The 19,726-nt window shown below is 43.9% G+C and overlaps 1 protein-coding gene across 2 annotated transcripts in view; it reads right to left on the bottom strand.

The window, feature by feature from the left end:
* The window catches only part of LOC148506828 (uncharacterized), a 121,223-nt gene that overhangs the window by 32,815 nt on the left and 68,682 nt on the right, over nucleotides 1-19,726 (bottom strand). For both annotated transcript variants that reach the window (XM_088446005.1, XM_088446007.1), the window contains exons 2-4: nucleotides 15,010-15,405; nucleotides 5,824-6,135; nucleotides 1,628-1,987 (exon numbers count right to left, since the gene is read on the bottom strand). In XM_088446005.1, coding sequence (XP_088302131.1) covers nucleotides 1,628-1,987; nucleotides 5,824-6,135; nucleotides 15,010-15,405 — 1,068 coding nt within the window. The remainder of the gene's footprint in view (nucleotides 1-1,627; nucleotides 1,988-5,823; nucleotides 6,136-15,009; nucleotides 15,406-19,726) is intronic.

Raw genomic sequence — 19,726 nt, 5'->3', positions numbered from 1 at the left:
AGACACTGCCAGCTTGAGTCAGGTCATTCCCCTCATCAGGCTTTTGCAGAAGCAGCTGGAGAAAGTGAAGGAGGAGCTAAGACGGAGCGATTCCGCTCGGCATGTGGGACTTGTGGATGAAGCCCTTCATTCGCTTTGCCAGGATTCCAGGGTGGTCAATCTGTTGAAATCAGACCACTACATTTTTGCCACCGTGCTCGATCCTAGGTTTAAAGCCTATGTGGTGTCTCTCTTTCCGGCCGACACAAGCCTGCAGAGGTGCAAAGACCTGCTGGTGAACACACTGTCAGCTGAAGCGGAACGTGACACGTCAACGGCTCCTTCTTCATTTTCTCCCGCAACTGGGGCTGCCAGGAAAAAACTTAGGTATCCTAAGCAACCCGCTGGCGGTGATGCAGGGCAGGCAGGACCAAGTTTGGACATCTGGTCCGGACTGAAGGACCTGGCAACAATTTCTGACATGTCTACTGTCACTGCATATGATACTGTCACCATTGACAGAATGGTGGAGGATTACATCGGTGACAGCATCCAAGTAGGCATGTCAGACAGTCCATACCTGTACTGGCAGGAAAAAGAGGCAATTTGGAGGCCCCTGTACAAACTGGCTCTATTTTACCTGAGTTGCCCCCCCTCCAGTGTGTACTCCGAAAGAGTGTTTAGTGCAGCCGGGAACCTTGTCAGCGAAAGGCGTAGGAGGTTGCTTCCACAGAATGTGGAGAAGATGATGTTCATCAAAATGAATTATCAGCTCTTCCAGGGAGACCAGCCTCCAGAAGGTACAGAGGGACCTGTGGTGGTGGATTCAAGTGGGGACGAGTTAATACTTTGTGAGGATGAGGATGTACACACTGAAGAGGGTGAGGAATCGGTGGATGAGGAGGATGAGGATGACATCTTGCCTCCGTAGAGCCAGTTTGTGCAGGGACACATTAATTGCCAGCTTGTTTTGTGGGGGCCCAAACGAACCAATCATTTCAGCCACAGTTGTGTGGCAGACCCTGGCGCTGAAATGATTGATTTGTTAAAGTGTGCATGTCCTGTTTATACAACATAAGGGTGGGTGGGAGGGCCCAAGGACAATTCCATCTTGCACCTCTTTTTTTCTTTGCATTATGTACAGTTTGGGGCCTAGTTTTTCTAACTGCCATCCTGCCTGCCACTGCAGTGTCACTCCTAGATGGGTCACGTGTTTGTGCCGCCCACTCGTGTCGCTTAGCATAGTCATCCAGCTACCTCGGTGCAACCTTTTGGACATAAAAACACTATTGTGAGGTGTGAGGTGTTCAGAATAGACTGGAAATGAGTGGAAATTAAGGTTATTGAGGTTAATAATAGCATAGGAGCAGAAAAACCTACAAATTCTGTGATTTTAGCTGTTTTTATGCTTTTTTTCAAAAAAATACAGATCCAAAACACAAAACCCAGAACCCAAAACACGGAAGGGTGGTTTTGGCAAAACCAATCCAGATCCAAAACACGAAGAAAGATCCAGATCCAAAACCAAAACACAAAACACGAAAAGTGGCCGATGCACACCCCTACTTATAATAGAATTATGTGTGTTACCTAAAGGATCATTGTTAGGAAGATTTACATTTTGGTATTTTCCACAATTATTGATTACCTTGGACTTTGAGTAGAGTGCCAGGACCTTCCTCCAGGATTGTGTCAATCTGATTATCTCCTATAGGCAAACATCGTCTTATGACTACTCGACAGTAGAGCGTGGTGTTATCTGGAACATTGACCATGTCTAGGCGGAGATCAGAGTCACCTACTAGCCTGGTCTTTCCCTTGTACTCTGGGTGTATGTAGTCCGGGTCTGGATGATACACAAAGTGCTCTCTTGGGTCTCCCATCATCCAGTAGACCTGAGAATGTAGAATGGCTCTGTTGTCTTGTACAGAGAAGCTGCAGGTGATTATAACTGGATTCTTGAACACAACTTCTGGCGTCTGACTGATATTTAATGTATTTCCATGTTCTTAAAAATGAGAGATAAAAATAGTCAATATTATAACTCACATATAAAACCAGGACACGCAATAGTTATCATACACCTTTACTTAGTTCTACCACCGTACATTTAGAAATACAATTCATAGGATGTATTGGAATTTAATTAAAATTTCTGTCCTGTGTTTCAAAGTATCTGTAAATCAGATATGTACAGATGTGTCTTTATTTACCTATAATTTTTTCGACACTTAGCACGCGATACGTGGCACATCATGGATGGTCTGACATATCACACTATGGCCCGTATTCAATTTGAGGCGAAAAGTCCAGACTTTTCGCCTGCTGGACTTTCCGCCTCCTTTGCCTGTTTTCCAGGCGGAAAAGTATCGTGCGCGTGCCCGATATTCCCCATATTCAATTCCAAAGTAGGCGAAAATGGGAACAGTCGAAACTTGGATCAGCGAAAATATACGGGAATTTTTGGGAAATAATTGTAGGACCCCCCTAAAGATGTCCAGACCTGGGGGATCACTATGGGTACCCCCGTTTTTGCCTGCAGAGGAAACTTTTTTCCTGACTTTGAAGAAGTGATGCAGAAGAGCACTTTGGTTTTTTTTTCGTTTTTAAAAGTATTCCCATCAAATTTGGGGTACATGACAATGGGTGCAAGCATATTTTTATGTCCCTAAAATGTCTTTATAAAATTCTGCAAAAATGCACCTGCCGCTGTCACCCGCATTGAAGAAAATACCTGCCGCATACTTCCGACCCCTCTGGAATCTAACTATTTTAGAAGTGGTTTTTCCTATTTTTTTTTTTTCACTTCAAAATTGTAAAAAAAAATTTGGGGTGTCCCGATTTTAATTTTAATTTTTTTATTTTTTGACACAGAACGTTTTAAGGGGTCATTCCCAAAGGTGCAGGCTAATTTTTTTAAGCCTACACCCCTAAACCCCAATTCTGCATTTTTTTTCGCCAGCTAAAGGCAGGCGAATATTTATCCCTAGTTTTTTTACATTGACTTTTTGCCCCCGGCGAAAAGTCAATGCCATTGAATACGGGGATAATGAAAATAGGTGAAAACGACGTCATCGGCGATAAAGTTTAGCCGATTCTGACATTTCGCCTCGAATTGAATACGGATCTATACTGGTTATTTAGATGCAACACCGTGTAATACCAGCAAAAAGAAATTGCCAGTGGACATAGACATATCTGTTACATCCACAGCTGTCACTATTATCTACATATCTGATACAGGTGGATGGGAGGTTTGTAGAGTGGTAAGCGTGCTCACAATAGCCTTCTTACATGCAGGCTGGGACATTATCTCCCAATTCAACAGTGTCAAGACAGAAGCTCTTGGCTACCCCCTCATATTCACGTGCATATTGGTACCATTACCTTGCTATGTTGGACAATTTCCCACACTACATACAAGATTAAGGGGTCTATGTACTAAGCAGTGTTAGGAGACAGAGTGAAAAGTGATAAGGTGCCAGCCAATCAGCACCCAACTGTCATTTTTCAAACACAGCCTATGAGATGACAGTTGGGAGCTGATTGGCTGGCACCTTATCACTTTCTTATCACTTTTCCTAACACTGCTTAGTAAATAGACCCCTAACTATCATGTCCTCTCCACAGTCCATATTACATCTACTATCAGGACTCATCTTTTGGGAACATAAGTCAGATTGTAATTAGAGATAGGTGGTTTGGTTTTGGATCGGATCTTCCCACCAAGTTCGGATCTCAGAACGAGGCAAAACATCGTCTTTTATGGACAAAACATCATGAGGCAAGATATGCGTGAAAACTGATTTGCCTCGTTCAGAAATCCCAATTTGGGCCCGTATACAAATAGCCGCGAAAAGTTCCAATCGGTGAAAAAGTATCGCGGATTACGTCATTTTCGGCAGGCGGAGACTCATCTCCGTATACACTTCCAAATAGTTTTCACGTACGCGACAACCACCCCTCCTTACAGAATCAGTATTAGTGCACTACACAGGGGGGTGCATTGTTCCCCTCAGCCAGGGGCAAATACAGGAAGGAGGGGGCGCAGTCAGTGTGACACACAGCCATGGGAGACTGCTGCTGCTGATTAGCAGCAGCCTCCTTGGTCCCACCGTAGCCCAGTACACAGCAGTGTATGCTGGGCTGGGGAGACGCAGGCATTTGCCACTGACAGGTAAAGGAGGGGGTGTGAGCAGCAGACCTGGGCTCCTGTAGGGCCCCTTCGTCAAGCCCGGGCCTGGGTAATTAATACCAACTCCCCCCCTCTCAGTGCTCCTAACAGTGATAAATATTTGTGGGTACACACAATTCATCAATTAATGGACTATGCAAATGAGTGTCAACAAACACGTATATAATAACAGCAAACAAATCACTACAGAAAAATGATCATGAATTGTCAATATGAAACACAGTTCTTAAATCTCAACCTCAACAGGGTAATGTGAGAGGAAAGTAATATATATATATATATATATATATATATATATATGTGTGTGTGTCCTGTAAGGTGCATTCAAAAAAACACACCATGCACGGCACTGCAGTATATCCAAATTGTATTAGACAAATTACATATATATAAAATAATAAATTGCTCAATGATATTGCATTTATAAAAAGGTTTAAGTTTCTCTTGTGCTTTTTTATGTTGTTTCTAATGGGATGTAGTCGGCATCCTGGCATATGGGATGCCAACGGCCTTAATACCGGCGCCGAAATCCTGACAGATCGGGATCCTGACACCAGTATGCCAACCACCGGCATCCCGAAGGTAAGTAACGGGGTATTAGGGGGAGGTTAGGGTTAGGTAGCGAGGTTAGTAGTGGCCCCCCTATGGAGTGCCCCCAGTATTGGTACCCTCTAAGCAGTTTCCCCAGTAGTAATCCCCACTATGCATTGCCCCCAGTAGTAGTGGCCCCCCTATGCAGTGCCCCCAGTAGTAGTCCCCCTATGCAGTGCCCCCAGTAGTAGTCCCCCCTATGCAGTGCCCCCTGTAGTAGTCCCCCCTATGCAGTGCCCCCAGTAGTAGTCCCCCTATGCAGTGCCCCCAGTAGTAGTCCCCCCTATGCAGTGCCCCCAGTAGTAGTCCCCCTATGCAGTGCCCCCAGTAGTAGTCCCCCCTATGCAGTACCCCCAGTAGTAGTCCCCCCTATGCAGTGCTCCCAGTAGTGGTATCCTCTATGCAGTTCCCCCAGTAGTAATCCCATCTATGCATTGCCCCCAGTAGTAGTCCCCACTACGCAGTGCCCCCAGTAGTAGTCCCCCATATACAGTGCCCCCAGTAGCGCCCCCATAAGTTGTGCCAGTTCCCGTGCCCCCTTGCACACACACAAAAAACAAAAACACAATTTACCTGATCCCGCTCCTGCCGTGACCACCGCTGTCCGCTCCTCCCAGCCCGCTCTGCACTATGGGATAGACGTCATGACGTCTCTCCCATCACCCGCTGTGGGGAGAGCCAGAAGGAGAAGCTGATGAGTGAGCTCCAGCTGAGTCCCTCTGTGGACGCAGCAGTCAATGAGAGTCTGTCTGCGTGCCCAACCATCTTTTATCCAGTCCTATTTTTTAGTATTAAAAAGAGCTGTGTACTATATTTTCAGAATAGGTGCATGAGGACACAGGTGTAATTAGTTTACTCTATAGCACCATTTCAAACATAGAACATAATTTCCCTTCATCACAGACATTAATAAATCCAGCCATTACACTCTCTGTAGGGTAATAAGGTCTAGGGTAAAATGTTTACATCTTTTCTATAGATTTGTCTGATGTAGAGACATCTGCGTCCCCTGTAGAGGGGGGATGGGTTTATAGCGCCTATTAGTAACAGAGACTTACGTAGAATGAGAAGTTGTGTTCCATGTACAGAACGTGCTCCTTCACCAGTAGAGAGATGAATGGACAGGCAGTACCAGCCTCGGTGTAACTCATTTACTTGGCTGATTGAGAATAAAATATTGGTGCTCTTGGTGCAGTTCATTTCATGGGTTTTTGTGCCACATCCAGCTTGCGTTGCGTCCCACCACACATGACAGGCAGTCACATTAATGTTACTATTGTTCTTAGTTCTTATTTTAGAGAGAACAGTCACAGTGTCTCCAGCGAGTGCAGGGATAAAAGATGGCTGCTCCAGAATCACGTCTTTCTCACCTGAGGCACAAAGCACAGAGACATATTATATAATATAGCTGAGATGGGCAGAGGAAGTGATGTGATTCCTGTATACTGTACATGTCTGGCTCTACCGCCATTAAAGCCCCTTTTTCATGCTTGATTGTAACTTGTACATTTCAAAAGGGCCACAAAGATAGATGGAGCGTAATATTAGTATTAATAATATAGTATGGAATGCATTACAGGGGCCAGTAAAACAAATCAGGAAATGTAGAAAAGATTTTAAAATCCAATCTAACTTTCCAAAATATGTTACAAATGTCAGTAATGGAAGCACAGTAACAATTCTTAATTTTCTGTATTCTGGGATCTTATTTGATCGAGGCATGAGTGACATCAGGCAATGCTTCCTGTAAATCAGGGGTGGGGAACCTCAGGCCCGGGGGCCATATAAGGCCCGCGGAATCATTTGGCCTGACCCTCTGAGCTTTATTCCGCTAGCCTCATCCGGCTAGCAGGGTGCCTAGAATGGCACCTTGCAGCCAGAATCTATGCAACAATGCCACCTGGAGCATCCTTAGGAAGCTTCAGACGGTCACACCGCTGACCTTACAGCTCCCCGGAGCATCCTCAGGATGCTCCGGGCATTGCTGTAATTGTGACATCACACGGAGGGGTCATGACCTGCACTGGCCCCGCAAATAACATTTTATAAATCAAAATGGCCCTCAGCAGAAAAAAGGTTCCCCACCCCTGCTGTAATTAATAACAAACTCAATATTGTGAGTGGTTTTTATAGGGAATCTCTATCCAATACTATCAATCTTGTCTCATCGATTGCACTCCAGATTAGCTAGCTAATTAGCTTTTCTTGAGGTAATTAGCCTAGTGGTTCATATATATATATATATATATATATATATATATATATATATATATATCTCAGGCAATATATAGTGTTGACAATGAGTGCCTTTCCGTGCTTCAAAGATAATCTTAGTTGTAAGTAAAGTAAATAAAAAAGTATACATACAGTATGTGTGGTCAAATATAAAATCGGTTCAAATTTGTGCAACACTTTCAATAAAATGAGGTATATATAATGGAAAAAAGTGCATTATACCTATGTAAACTTGATACCTATTGAGGACAAAGTGCTACTTGTGTTTATTATAGAATTCCAACAAAATGCAAAAAGTACACAAAAGTGGCAATACCTACATAATGTTTCGAAAATCATTCAATTAATGAATAGCATATACAGGTGTATCCAAATAAAAATGTATATTTAATTAGATAAAAGACAATACATAAGAACAATTAATTTGATAAAAAAGCAAAACTGCAATATATAGTAAAAATATAAGCAAATAGATAAAAAATTAGGGATATAGGATGAGGACCAAAGTGCTTATCTGAAAAGGATGTTCAAAGGTTCATGAAGGTAAGTGGAGAGAGCCCTTTTTTAGGATATATACAAGCAGAGACACTGTGTACTATTAGCCCCTGAGGAAAACCAATGAGGATTTGGTTGAAACGGTCATTGGGCGGGCTGCTGTTGCTGACTATTGGATGCTGTATTTTTCATATGTGACCTTCACAATATATATACTGTATATACTAAAACATTGGCTCACACAATCCCCTTTTATTAGACACTGAAATATAGATGTATCAGTTACAGACAACCAGTTTATATATCCACACTGTCTCGTATGTTTCAACCTTCCAAATGGATATCCATGACTTGTAATTAACTACAATCAAAGTAAGATAAAGATTGAGCTTCGTAGATCCGCAAACTGTTGTACGCTGTGCACTGGCAACGCACCCCCTAGACACAAGAGTGTAGAGGTAAAGGCCTCTAAATCATGGTCTTACATAGACTTTTGGTGAGTTCCAAGATTCTTTAGTTGTATTTACCTGACTACAATGTTTTGTGTTATTTTGGTTATGTTGTTGCGCCCAAAAAGTTATAGTTAGACCATCTACAATCATTATATTTATTTACAATAGTGTATTACACCTAGGGGTAAATGTAATAAAGTTAGAGGTTTTAGAAGAGATGTTGCCCATAACAACCAATCAGATTCTACTTAACATTTAATTAGCGCCTTCTAGAAAATAATAAAACTCACTTCTAAAATATCTCACTTTAGTAAATGTAGCCCCTAGTCTGTTAGAATATTGTTGTACTATCGGGCCAGTTAGTGTTGTAGGTCGTGTGTACTGTTGTTAAGTAGTTAGATTAGGTGAGTAGCTACAGTAGAGTAGTAGAGGAGTCTGATTGGATGAGCAGCATGTTTTATTTTGCAGGTGCAGTGGACAAAGGTCAAAGTGACCAGGTTGACCACGGTGAGTAGTGATCTCTGTGTGTCTATCTCCTTGTAGGACAGGTATTACCAATGCATGACAGACCATCTATGTGTGATATGAACCTCTGGGAAGATTCACAGTGGAACCATTAACAGGAATATGAAGCTCAATAAAGTATAGTGAGTTAATTGATCAAAAATCAATTGATAATAGATACTTGAAGAGTCAACTGATAAGGAATTGTGAGGACAAGATGGCTCCTAGTTGAAATGTAACCTTGAGGGCTGGTATGTACTTGGCTTGTTGCAATCACTGGTATGCACTTGGCTAGTTGCAGCCTTGAGAGCTGGTATGAACTTGGCTAGTTTGCAGCCTTAACAGCTGGTATGCACTTGGCTAGTTGCAGTCTTGAGGACTGGTATGCACTTGGCTAGTTGCAGCCTTAATAGCTGGTATGCACTTGGCTAGTTGCAGTCTTGAGGACTGCTATGCACTTGGCTAGTTGCAGCCTTAATAGCTGGTATGCACTTGGCTAGTTGCAGTCTTGAGGACTGCTATGCACTTGGCTAGTTGCAGCCTTAATAGCTGGTAAGCACTTGGCTAGTTGCAGTCTTGAGGACTGGTATGCACTTTGCTAATTGCAGTCTTGAGGACTGGTATGCACTTGGCTAATTGCAGTCTTGAGGACTGGTATGCACTTGGCTAGTTGCAGCATTAATAGCTGGTAAGCACTTGGCTAGTTGCAATCTTGAGGACTGGTATGCACTTGGCTAGTTGCAGCCTTAATAGCTGGCATGCACTTGGCTAGTTGCAATCTTGAGGACTGGTATGCACTTGGCTAATTGCAGTCTTCAGGACTGATATGCACTTGGCTAATTGCAGTCTTGAGGACTGGTATGCACTGAGGTATATCAGGAATTGCTGTAAAAGTGTATTGCTTGCTTGAATATACTGTACAGACAATGAATTGCAACTGAAACTGAAGTGCAGCTGACACTGCATTAATGTACTTGCAGGGAATCCACACAGACACTGAGATGTGGCAGGCACTGCTCTGATGTTATTTTCAGGTAAATCACACACACGCTGGGAAGTGGCAGCCACTGCTTAGATGTAACTTGCAGGGAGATCACAGACACTGAACATGAGGAGCTGGAACACACAGGAGGATAAACTTCTCAGTAGAACCAAAAGCCACAACAAACACTATAGCCGGCATCTGAGCAGAGCACTAGCAGGGGTACAAAAGGAAGGAGATCCACTCAGCGCTGGGAGGCAGAGACAGAGCAGTCAGGTAGGAAGACCTTGTGAAGCAGCAGCCTGGCATTTTTGTCTCCTAGCAATCATCCTGAGAACTCTACCCAAAGCACCATTGTCAGACACGACTCAACGGCGGCTTCTGACAGTGTGTCTACTTTCTGTGTTCTGCTCACAGTCCAAGTATGACTGATGCACATGGGTGCTAAGACAAATTAAGGTGTTTCTAGTAGACTGGTATCAAATTTGTTCTACTGACAGCTGTCACCTGGGTGTGAGTGCACCCATAGGAGATTAAAGGGAGTCCGAGGTGCTTGTGATTATGAATTCACAATCTAGTTAAGTAGGGAGTTCCCAAACCTTCCATTCTGTTTGTTTATCTGATACTCACATATTTTTTTTACCAAGGCATTGCCCAACCTACATTCTAGAACAAGCTGCATGTCATCCATTGTATTGAAGGGAATCAGTATGATATACCAGCGGATGGGAAGCCGGTGGTCAGAAGAACGTCAGTGGCATCCCGATGGTGAAGTTCCCGACAGTGGCTGGTAGGTAACCTAACTCTCCCCCTCTCCTCCCCTAACCCTAACCCTCCCCTGGTGGTGCCTAACCCTATCCTCCCCTTGGTGGTTCCAAACCGTAACTCCCCCCCGGTGGTGCCTAAACCTATCCCCCCTTTCCCACACCCTAAACCTAACCGTCCCCGGGCGGTGGCTAACCCTAAGCTCCCCCAGTGTTGCCTAACCCAACCCCCCCCTCTCCACAGCCTAGTCCTAACCATCCCAGGTCAGGTCCCTAAACCTCACCCACCCATCCCCAGCCTAACCCACATACTTACCTTCGGGATGCCAGCGGTTGGGATACCAATGCCATTATCTTGATTCCTTTAGGATGCCAGCATCGGCATTCTGATGGGCATCGGGATTCCGGTGTCGGTGTCCTGGCATCCGGCATCCGGCATCCTATCCCCCAGCATCTTGACTGGATCCCTATTGAAGTTGGTGGAGCGATGAGTACAGTAAGTGCCCAATTACACAGCACCTACAACCTCAACACACTCTTACTGAGTCTCCAGGGATGTCTCTTTGGAACCTGGGAATCTTGAATATCTCGGGTATGAAATCCTTTTATATATTCATTTTTACTCACCTTGAATAAACTTGCTAATATGCAAATGCAAAAGGAGGTATATGACACCTGCGGCTGCATTTGCGATTCCAGCACTGTGACCGAGGTTGCAGTCTTGGGTCACCACAGAGACCTGCGACATTCATGGTATTACCGCTGTTCCATTGTCCGGCACCGCTGCATGCTAGAGCTATACACTGTGCAGCTGGTAAACTGTATCACAACCTGCTCTGCTCAAACTATGGCTTTCAGAGCAGGACGCTGTGGCGATTCCAGACACAGATCGAGCGACGGTTTGCCAAGGTGCACGCCTATAAGCTGCACTACGGACTATGACGCACAAATGGAGGAACCCATCACAAAGTGAGTGACGGGCTGTCAGCGTTTGGGGGTGGTGATGGGGCGGTGGTCAGAAAAGCGCAGGCGTGTCTGTCTGTATGAACGCCATTTCATGAGCGTGCATTAATTAGCGCATGTGATCTCCTACGCAGCTCTGTATGTCAGGAGAGCTAACAAGGCTGCAGCAGGTCAGACCTTCCGCAAGGGCAAGATGGCTGCTCGATGTGTGTCGATGTTACTGATATTTACACACATAAGTAACGCCACACGCATATGATAAGGCAGCAATGTGTGTCCTTATGCTCGGGTAAGCTTTGCAACCATTAACGTTTTAGCATATTTTTGCATCTGTATTGCATACGAAATCTCAGCTGCGATTGCCTTAGCGTCTGTCTCTGAATCAGGCCCAAAGCTTAATTTCAACCAGTGAATCACAATTCTTATCAGAAGAGCTGTCCTTTGTAAATTGCATACGGTGGTACTAAACGGCGCTATGCATGTGATCATTGGCAGGATATATCACATTTAAAATTCAATGCTTAATACATACTGCCCTGTACATAGAACAGAGGCCCTGATTCAGAGCTGGACGCTCCCTGCTCCACCCACAGCTATAGCGAGCGGCCAAAATGATGGTCACGATGGTCAAGACCATCGCGACCATCGGGCTTGCGACGAGACCCAGCAGGGCCAAAATCGCTCCCACTGACATCACTAGTGATGTCAGTGGGGCTGGACCCAGACGGTAGGCGTTCCCATGACAACGCCTCTGTCTGGGCAGCCACGCCCCCGGCACACCCACCAAAGGGAGTGTGCTGTCAATCACCATCGACAGCATGCCCACTTTGGTGCGAGACCCATAATGATGGCATGCGCACTTGGGCACCATCGACCCGCTTGCGAGCGCTGGGCGCTCGTGGGTCTGAATCAGGCCCAGAGAGCAGTCCTTTCTGATACTGAAAAAGGGTGATACACTTTCACAAGAAATAGGGTCTAAATATTTATTAGTAGTGAAAAGATAACCAATCTGAGCTCATCCAGAAAGGCTGCAAGTATGACCTAAAACAAGTCACCCAAACTTGATATACAGTATAAGACAAACAATACAATAAAAAGGGCAAAAAGTCTTGCGCCAATCAGTGGCGTCCCTCCCCGCGTTGACACCTGGTGAGGGGAGGGATGCCTTGTGCGTGGCGAAGAGGGGGCGTGGCTTCAGAATGGAGGCGTTGCATCACAAAGGGGTCGTGGTCTCGCAGCCCGATCCCGGTCCCCGGCCCTTGTATCTCTATGGAGTGGTGGGGGGTGCCGGAGGTGTGGGCATTGCAGGCTCTCTCACTCACTCACTTAATTCTACAGTGCAGCACCTGGCTCCTGTCACTGAGGGGGAGTCTGCACCTTGGTGTCACCCCTCGGCGGGTGACACCCGAGTGCAGCCCGCACCCCTCTTGTGACGCCACTGGCGACAATCCTGTTTTAAGTGTGGATTTTTCTGTTTGCTTGTTTCATAGGACCTAACCCCTTATGATCTGGCTAATTTGTGTACTGTACTTCCCTGTGACTCCCTGGAATCTTTTCTACTTTTAGGTTCCTTTTGGGATATAAAGGCTTATGCTGAGTTGCTCGGCATCCGTGGAATCAGATTTACTAACTAATTCTAATTTGAAATTCTGGTTAGCTGAGAGGGTCCGTACTTCTGCAAGTGGGAAATCGCACTGCAGGAATGGCAGCCGTCCTGTTCAGTGGATATTCCTAGCTGTAATGGTGCATACACACGGTCAGATTTTTCTTCAGATCTGAACGATAACGATTTTAAAAATCGTTCAAATCTGAAAGAAAAATCCGACATGTGGGCAACAATGAACGATGATCGATGAACGATGCGCGTTCCCATTTGCCAGATAACGATATCTGACATCTGATGTGTTTGTAGTCAGTTTTGTACGATTTCCATTCATTTTAATACAGGCTGAAATCGTTCAATTGCTCATCTGACATATCTGACCGTGTGTATGCACCTTAACACGATGACCGGCACGTAACAAGGTTTCCGTAGGTGAACCTGCGGAAGGATGATTACGCATGGTGCCTTTTCACAGCACGGTGAAAAGAGGCACCTGCTTTCAGCCACCACTATTTTTCACACCTGGCAAAACACCAGGCGGCTTTTTGCCACCCGGGTCAAAAACGGCATTTGTGTCATAGCTCTTAGGATCAACACTTGCACCAGCCCCATGCTACAGTAGGTGCAAGAGATGTGTCAGACACAGGCTTCCCGTGTCCTTATACACATCTGGCACCGAATGCTAGCTACATACACATGACACTCACATGAGCTCCAACAAGTCAGGGCAGTTCAGTGTGTGCTAGCATTGTCACCGTCCAGTTCCCACCCGGAAGTGTCCCATTTCATGGACAAACAGATCCATGTCCTGTCTGGCTCAGAATAGGACGGACATAAGCAAAAATGTGCAAGCGCAGATCTGTGCTTGTGCTACAGTCAAACACTTGTCATTTACGTCCATGCACAGAAATCTGTGTGAATCAGAATGAGACCCGTAATTTGTACTCAATGATCTCATGGTATGTTTAGGTTTCGGAGACTCTCACCCCCCAACCCTCCCAACCCCTTCCTCCTCTTATCTCTCTGGCCCTTTCCTAAATGAAACTTGAAAATCATCCCGAGATTCAAGCCAGCAGTACTGTCAGTGAATGCAGTAAATTGTGATAAAATCCAGTGGTGTAACTATAGAGGGTGCAGGGGGTGCGCTATAGGGCCCAGCTAGCGTCCGCCTGGCACCCTCTGTAGCACAGCCGGCCAAGTTGCTGGTGCAATGCTGGGAATGTTGGTCTCTGAAGCGATCAGAGACTAAAGACACCCTCTAATCACTGCAGAGGCCAGCGTTCCAAGGGATGCAGTGCGCGGGTGACATCATGACGCCATCCGCAATGAGAGGAGCCTGTGCCTGCTGCTGGATCTAGTTAGATCCAGTCCAGCAGCAATGTCTACGCATGAGAGCTGTCGGTGAGGGGTACGTTCTGCACAGGGGAGGGGGGCCACAGCATAAGGGGCACTACTAGGGGCATTACTGAGGGCACAGCATAAAGGGCACTACTAGAGGCATTACTGATGGCACAGCATAAGGGGCATTATTGAGGGCACGGCATAAAGGGCACTACTATGGGCATTACAGATGGCACAGCATAAGGGGCATTACTGGGGGCACAACATAAGGAGCACTACTAGGTGCATTACTGAGGGCACAGCATAATGGGCACTCCTAGGGGCATTACTGAGAGCACAGCGTAAGGGGCACTACTAGGTGCATTACTGGGGCACAACATAAGGGGCACTACTAGAGGCATTACTGGGGGCACTGCATAAGGGTTACTACTGGGGGCACTGCATAATGGGCACTACTAGGGGCACTGCATAAGGGGCTTTAATACACGGGGCATTGCATAAGGGGCTCTAATACAGGGGGGATTGCATAAGGAGCACAACTACAGGGAGTATTGTATAATGAGCACAACTGTAGGGGCACTGTGTAGGTAGACCTATGTGGGCCCAGAGGAAATTTTGCTATGGGGCCCTCATTCCTCTGGTTACGCCCCTGATAAAATCGTCAGCCCATAAATTGCCAATGGGATGGCAGATGCAGTGAGGGCCACCTAGATAAGTCTCCAATCACTGAACATTAATCCGAAATGCAAAAGAGCAAACACAGGAGTATCAGTCACAGCTAAGACAATGGATACATCAGTGAATGATCTTTTAAGAACATAATTATGATACATTATAATAAAGAAAAATAATACCATAGATATATATGTTTTGAATGACAGGGTTATCCCCTTATCCTCTTTTACCTCTCACTGTGATATCAGTGCCATCGGGGCTCTGCCACACTTCTATAGTTTTATTATGAGCAATGATTTGCACACGGCAGCAATACTGTTTGCTATCCTCGCTCCGTAAGTCACTTATAGTAACGGATGCATTCCTGTGTTCTGTATGCAGTATTACAGATAATCTTCCTTTATAGCCAGGGGCTGAGAAAATTTTCAAACTGTTGTAAATTTCATCGTTTTCAGTTCCACAATATGTATCTTTAGCTGCTTTCACTGCGATATGCAAGGATGAGTTTCCGTCTTCACTCAGTGGGTACACAAAGCCGCAGGAGAAGGTGATAGATTCTCCTATTGCTGCCTCTGATGCTATGGGCTGGTGCATGCAGATTTGTCTTGCAGATTCAGGCGTCTGACCTTTAACACAATAGCGAAAAGACATATGTGAATTGCTGAGAAAAATGAAATAGACTTCTGTGCTAGTTGCATTACATATGAACATGAGGACATATGAACATGATGATATATGAACATGAGGACCACAGGCCTGGTTATGCATTGAAAACTAAAGTGATACATTTTTTTCAGAGACTGGATATAAACAACATATTTGCTATTCTCTGCACAAGACATTACAGAACATTCTAAGCTGTGCTGTGAAGATTGAACAAATGTCTCTGGAATAAGTAGTATTTTCCGTGTGCACTATATTAATGTTTTGGTAGGGGTACGTTCTGCTGACTTTCTTGTGTGATTATGTTTTATTGTATTTTGGGTATTCTATTTTATATCAGTCTATTTGCTAGTATACAGTGGCTTCACAAGGGGGGTGCGGGCAGTGCGGGCCTCACCCGGGTGTCACCCGCCGAGGGGTGACACCAAAGTGCAGACTCCCCCTCAGTGACAGGAGCCGGGTGCTGCACTGTATAAGTACAGTAAATGCAGCACTCGGCTCTTGACACTGTGAGGGAGCTGGCTGGCACTCTGCACAGTACGCACCTCTGGCACCTCCCCCGCTCCCAGTGATAATAAGCAGCGCGGTGGGACGGGAGTCGGACCACGGGGGTTCGGTGCAATGCCCCCTTCCCACCGGGGCAAGCCCCATCTATGAGGCCATGCCCATTTTTGGTGGCACGCGAGCATCCGCCCCCCGCACCAGGTGACACTGCGGAGAGGGACGCCACTGTTAGTATATGCTAATTAAATATATAAATATTGACTGCAGTTGGATTCCTTGGTTTTTTTAGCCCTTGAATTCTACATACACACAGTTATTAATATTTCGGACTTAATTCACATAGGCATGTTGCTAGCTTTGTCAATGAAAACAACTGAAATGAAAGGCTCACAGGTACAAAAATACTTAAAATAAATTTACACACAGATTATAATGCAAATTCAGTTTCAAATGAAAATCAGAGACTTCAGATCTCTTACAACAAGGCCTTTATCTCTGTTGTATAGGAGATCACAGGAAAGTTAGGTTGTTGCATCTCAGCCCAATGGCTTCTCTCTCCAGAAAACACATTACAGGTCTTTTTGTAGTTTATCCTGCAAAATGGGTGGTCACAGACCCCCTCTCTCTGGTTGAATTTAGTGAAGATGTAAATTTGTTTCCTCCGTGACTCACACAAATTCTCATATTAGAGGTCAGATTTCTCAGGCAAGAGGAAGTGGGGGTTTTGATTACTACCTTAAGTAATACTTGATACCAGTGCCGTAACTAGGGCAGTGCCGATTGGGCTCGTGCCCTGGGCGTCGTGGGACCGACAGCGCCAGCCATGGTACCGGCCAGATGCTTGTCATGTACTTTGGTATCAATTCATCAAGCTTCCAATTTAACAATAGGTTTACATTCTGCTAAATTGTATTGTATCTATATGTTAAATTGCAGATTACAATGATCATATCCAGAATAGGACAGATAACAGCACTAAAAGGTGAAAGATTTAAATTATTATGATACAGTAAGTTGCGTCTATCTTTATAGACAATTTCCTATTTGACAATTTGTTTAATTTGCAAATTAAGGGAACTGCGATGGGATCAAACATGGGTCCATCGTATGCAATCTTATTAATGTATGAAGTTAATGTTATGTAAAATTAATTGTATTTAACACACATTGCATTTTATACATGCTTTATTAACAATTTCTTTTTGGTGTGGACTGGAGATGCTGACATACTCAAATCCCAAATGATAGGATACTGGGTTTATGCATGCATTATTTTTGCCCTATCACCCTTCAGCACCTTGCACAGTACCCTGGTTCCTTTATGAGTCCCTTTAGATCGCACAGGAAATGGCACAATTGCAAAGGTACACATTACCTTTTATTTATATACACACTAATTCTACAGATGGTGTAATGGTTAGCATTACTGCCCCACAGCACTGAGTTCATGGGTTTGACTTCCACTGTGGCACTAACTGTGTGGAGTTTGTATATTCTCCCTGTGCTTGCATGGGTTTCTTCTGGGTACTCCAGTTTCCTCCCACACTCCAAAAATTATACTGGTAGGTTATTTGGGTACCAACAAAATGAACCCTAGTTTGTGTGTGTGCATGTGGTAGGGAATTTAGATTGCAAGCTCCACTTGGCAGGGACTGATGTGAATGCACACATATTCTCTTTAAAACACTGCAGAATATGTGTGCACTATATAAATAACTGGTTTTAAAAAAAAACTGCATAACTTAAATCCCTTACTGATATTTCATAGTCCAGTTTTTGCAAACAGTTTTTTTTGGTGTGTCCATTTCAAATAGAAATGGCAGCATTTTTATAAAGATTTTCAAGAGCCAATTATAAAAACACTCTGCCATTGGCTTGCAGGTTCCATCATCAGGCACTTAAGATAGACATGCCAGATTCACAACTGATAAGGGTAGAGAGAATAACCATGGATAAAAAAATTATTTTGCCCCATTTATTACAATATGAAAGATATGATCCAAAGATGTTTACAAATCTACAGGGAATAATTACTTACTCAGAAAACTAACAAGGAGGAAATAGAGAAGTCCTGTTTTTAAGCATATATTCAAAATATTTTGGAATAATATGTAAAGCCATTCTTAAACACTGGTATATAATTAAAACAGATTCTGTGCTGGCTCCTAGTTGTCAAAGGGATCTATTGTTCTACTAAAGGCAAAGTCCCAATTACTTCTACCGACATTAGTCCAAGGGTCAGCACAAGTTCAAATTGGTTGAAACTACAAAACAGAACATATTAATGCACAGGTTGCATGAACTGTTCATGTACATCAACAGGTGAAGTGTTTTGCCAGGAGTTAAATAAAATCTCCACCATTGTATAATTTGCAACACCAAATATATAATTTACTTGATCATATGCAAAATGATTAATGTAGGCAAAACCATTCACATGTTTAAAGAAATAATAGTCATGTCTAGATCTTCACTTAAAAAGGCTGTGTCTATTATTGATCATAACACTTCACCTGTGGCCAAATATTTTGCCTCTTGTGGCCACACAATGAAATACTCTGCTTTTATGCTAGTGGATCACTTCCTTCCATTATGTTGGGCTTGATAGAGGCATACACCACTTTTAAAGCATGAGTGCCAATGGATTTATAATTTTAATTCAATTTCAGCACATGGCCTGAATGAAGAATTAATTTTGCCAACTTTTTTGTAAATTTAATTTCTGGTCTTGTTTGCACTATGTCTGGAGCTTTCATTTACTGAAAACTTATTTGTACTGTTTTGCCCATACTATGAGATCCATGTGTTTTTGTTACTATTATTATTATTATTATTATTATTATTATTATTATATTTTGATTATTTAGATTTTTTTTATTATTTATCATCCAGGAAAAATAGGCACATAAAAAAAGAAATATTACTTGCTAAATATATTGGTGGAACGGATGTTACCATTTATTCATTTTATGAACTGTAGTCTGCATAATTTCTACCAAAACTAATGATTTGCTGTGCTACATTTCTGGCTTGCTGTAATTCTAACAAATGTTTATACACCATATGTTTAAAAATAGAGTGCAATTTTGTAAGTGTTGTTTATGATTTTGTGTTTTTTTATTCTATTTGTTTTAGTTTACTTACATATACTCTCTTCCCCCTCCTGTTTCCTCCACTTGCTGTTCTTCCTTTTTTTTCTCTCATCAGTCTGCTTCCAACCCTCTGCTTCTTTCCCCCAACTCTCCTATACCTCCACTCTCAACCACCTCCCTCCATGGTCTTGTTACCCCACTACTAAGCCCCATTCCCTCCTCGTTCTGTCTGTCACCTCCAGGGCTGCCAAGAGAAATTCTGGGCCCGGGTACTGCAACATCCTGTGGGACCACATCATGTATGGCTGCACCCATTTGTGAGTGGGTTTAGCATGTGAGATGCACTCACTCACAGGAGCATCGCATAGCACCCAGCAGCTGGAACTAAAGTAGTCACTACTGTATTAGGATGGCGGGACAGTCCCATAATAGCTGCATTTCTTGTCAGGCTGTATATAGATGCTAAAATGTAACACACAAATTAAAGTGCTTCTACTTTACTTTGTACATCTCTCATGTAAATAACACAAACAATCTATTTTCTATCATAGAGATAGATGTATGAAGGACTTAATTTTTACATAACATCAGGTCGTCTTATACACACACATTCCGCAGCACATATCCTAACCCACTGCTCCATGCTCCTTCTTCACTATCTACCCCTCTGTGTCGCCCCTGTCTGTCT

This window comes from Taudactylus pleione, unplaced genomic scaffold, assembly GCF_031769625.1.
Source record: "Taudactylus pleione unplaced genomic scaffold, aTauple2 ptg000393l, whole genome shotgun sequence".
NCBI classification, from domain to species: Eukaryota; Metazoa; Chordata; class Amphibia; order Anura; family Myobatrachidae; genus Taudactylus; species Taudactylus pleione.
Note: the sequence above shows the minus strand (reverse complement) of the source record. Positions and strands in the feature narration are given on the sequence as shown.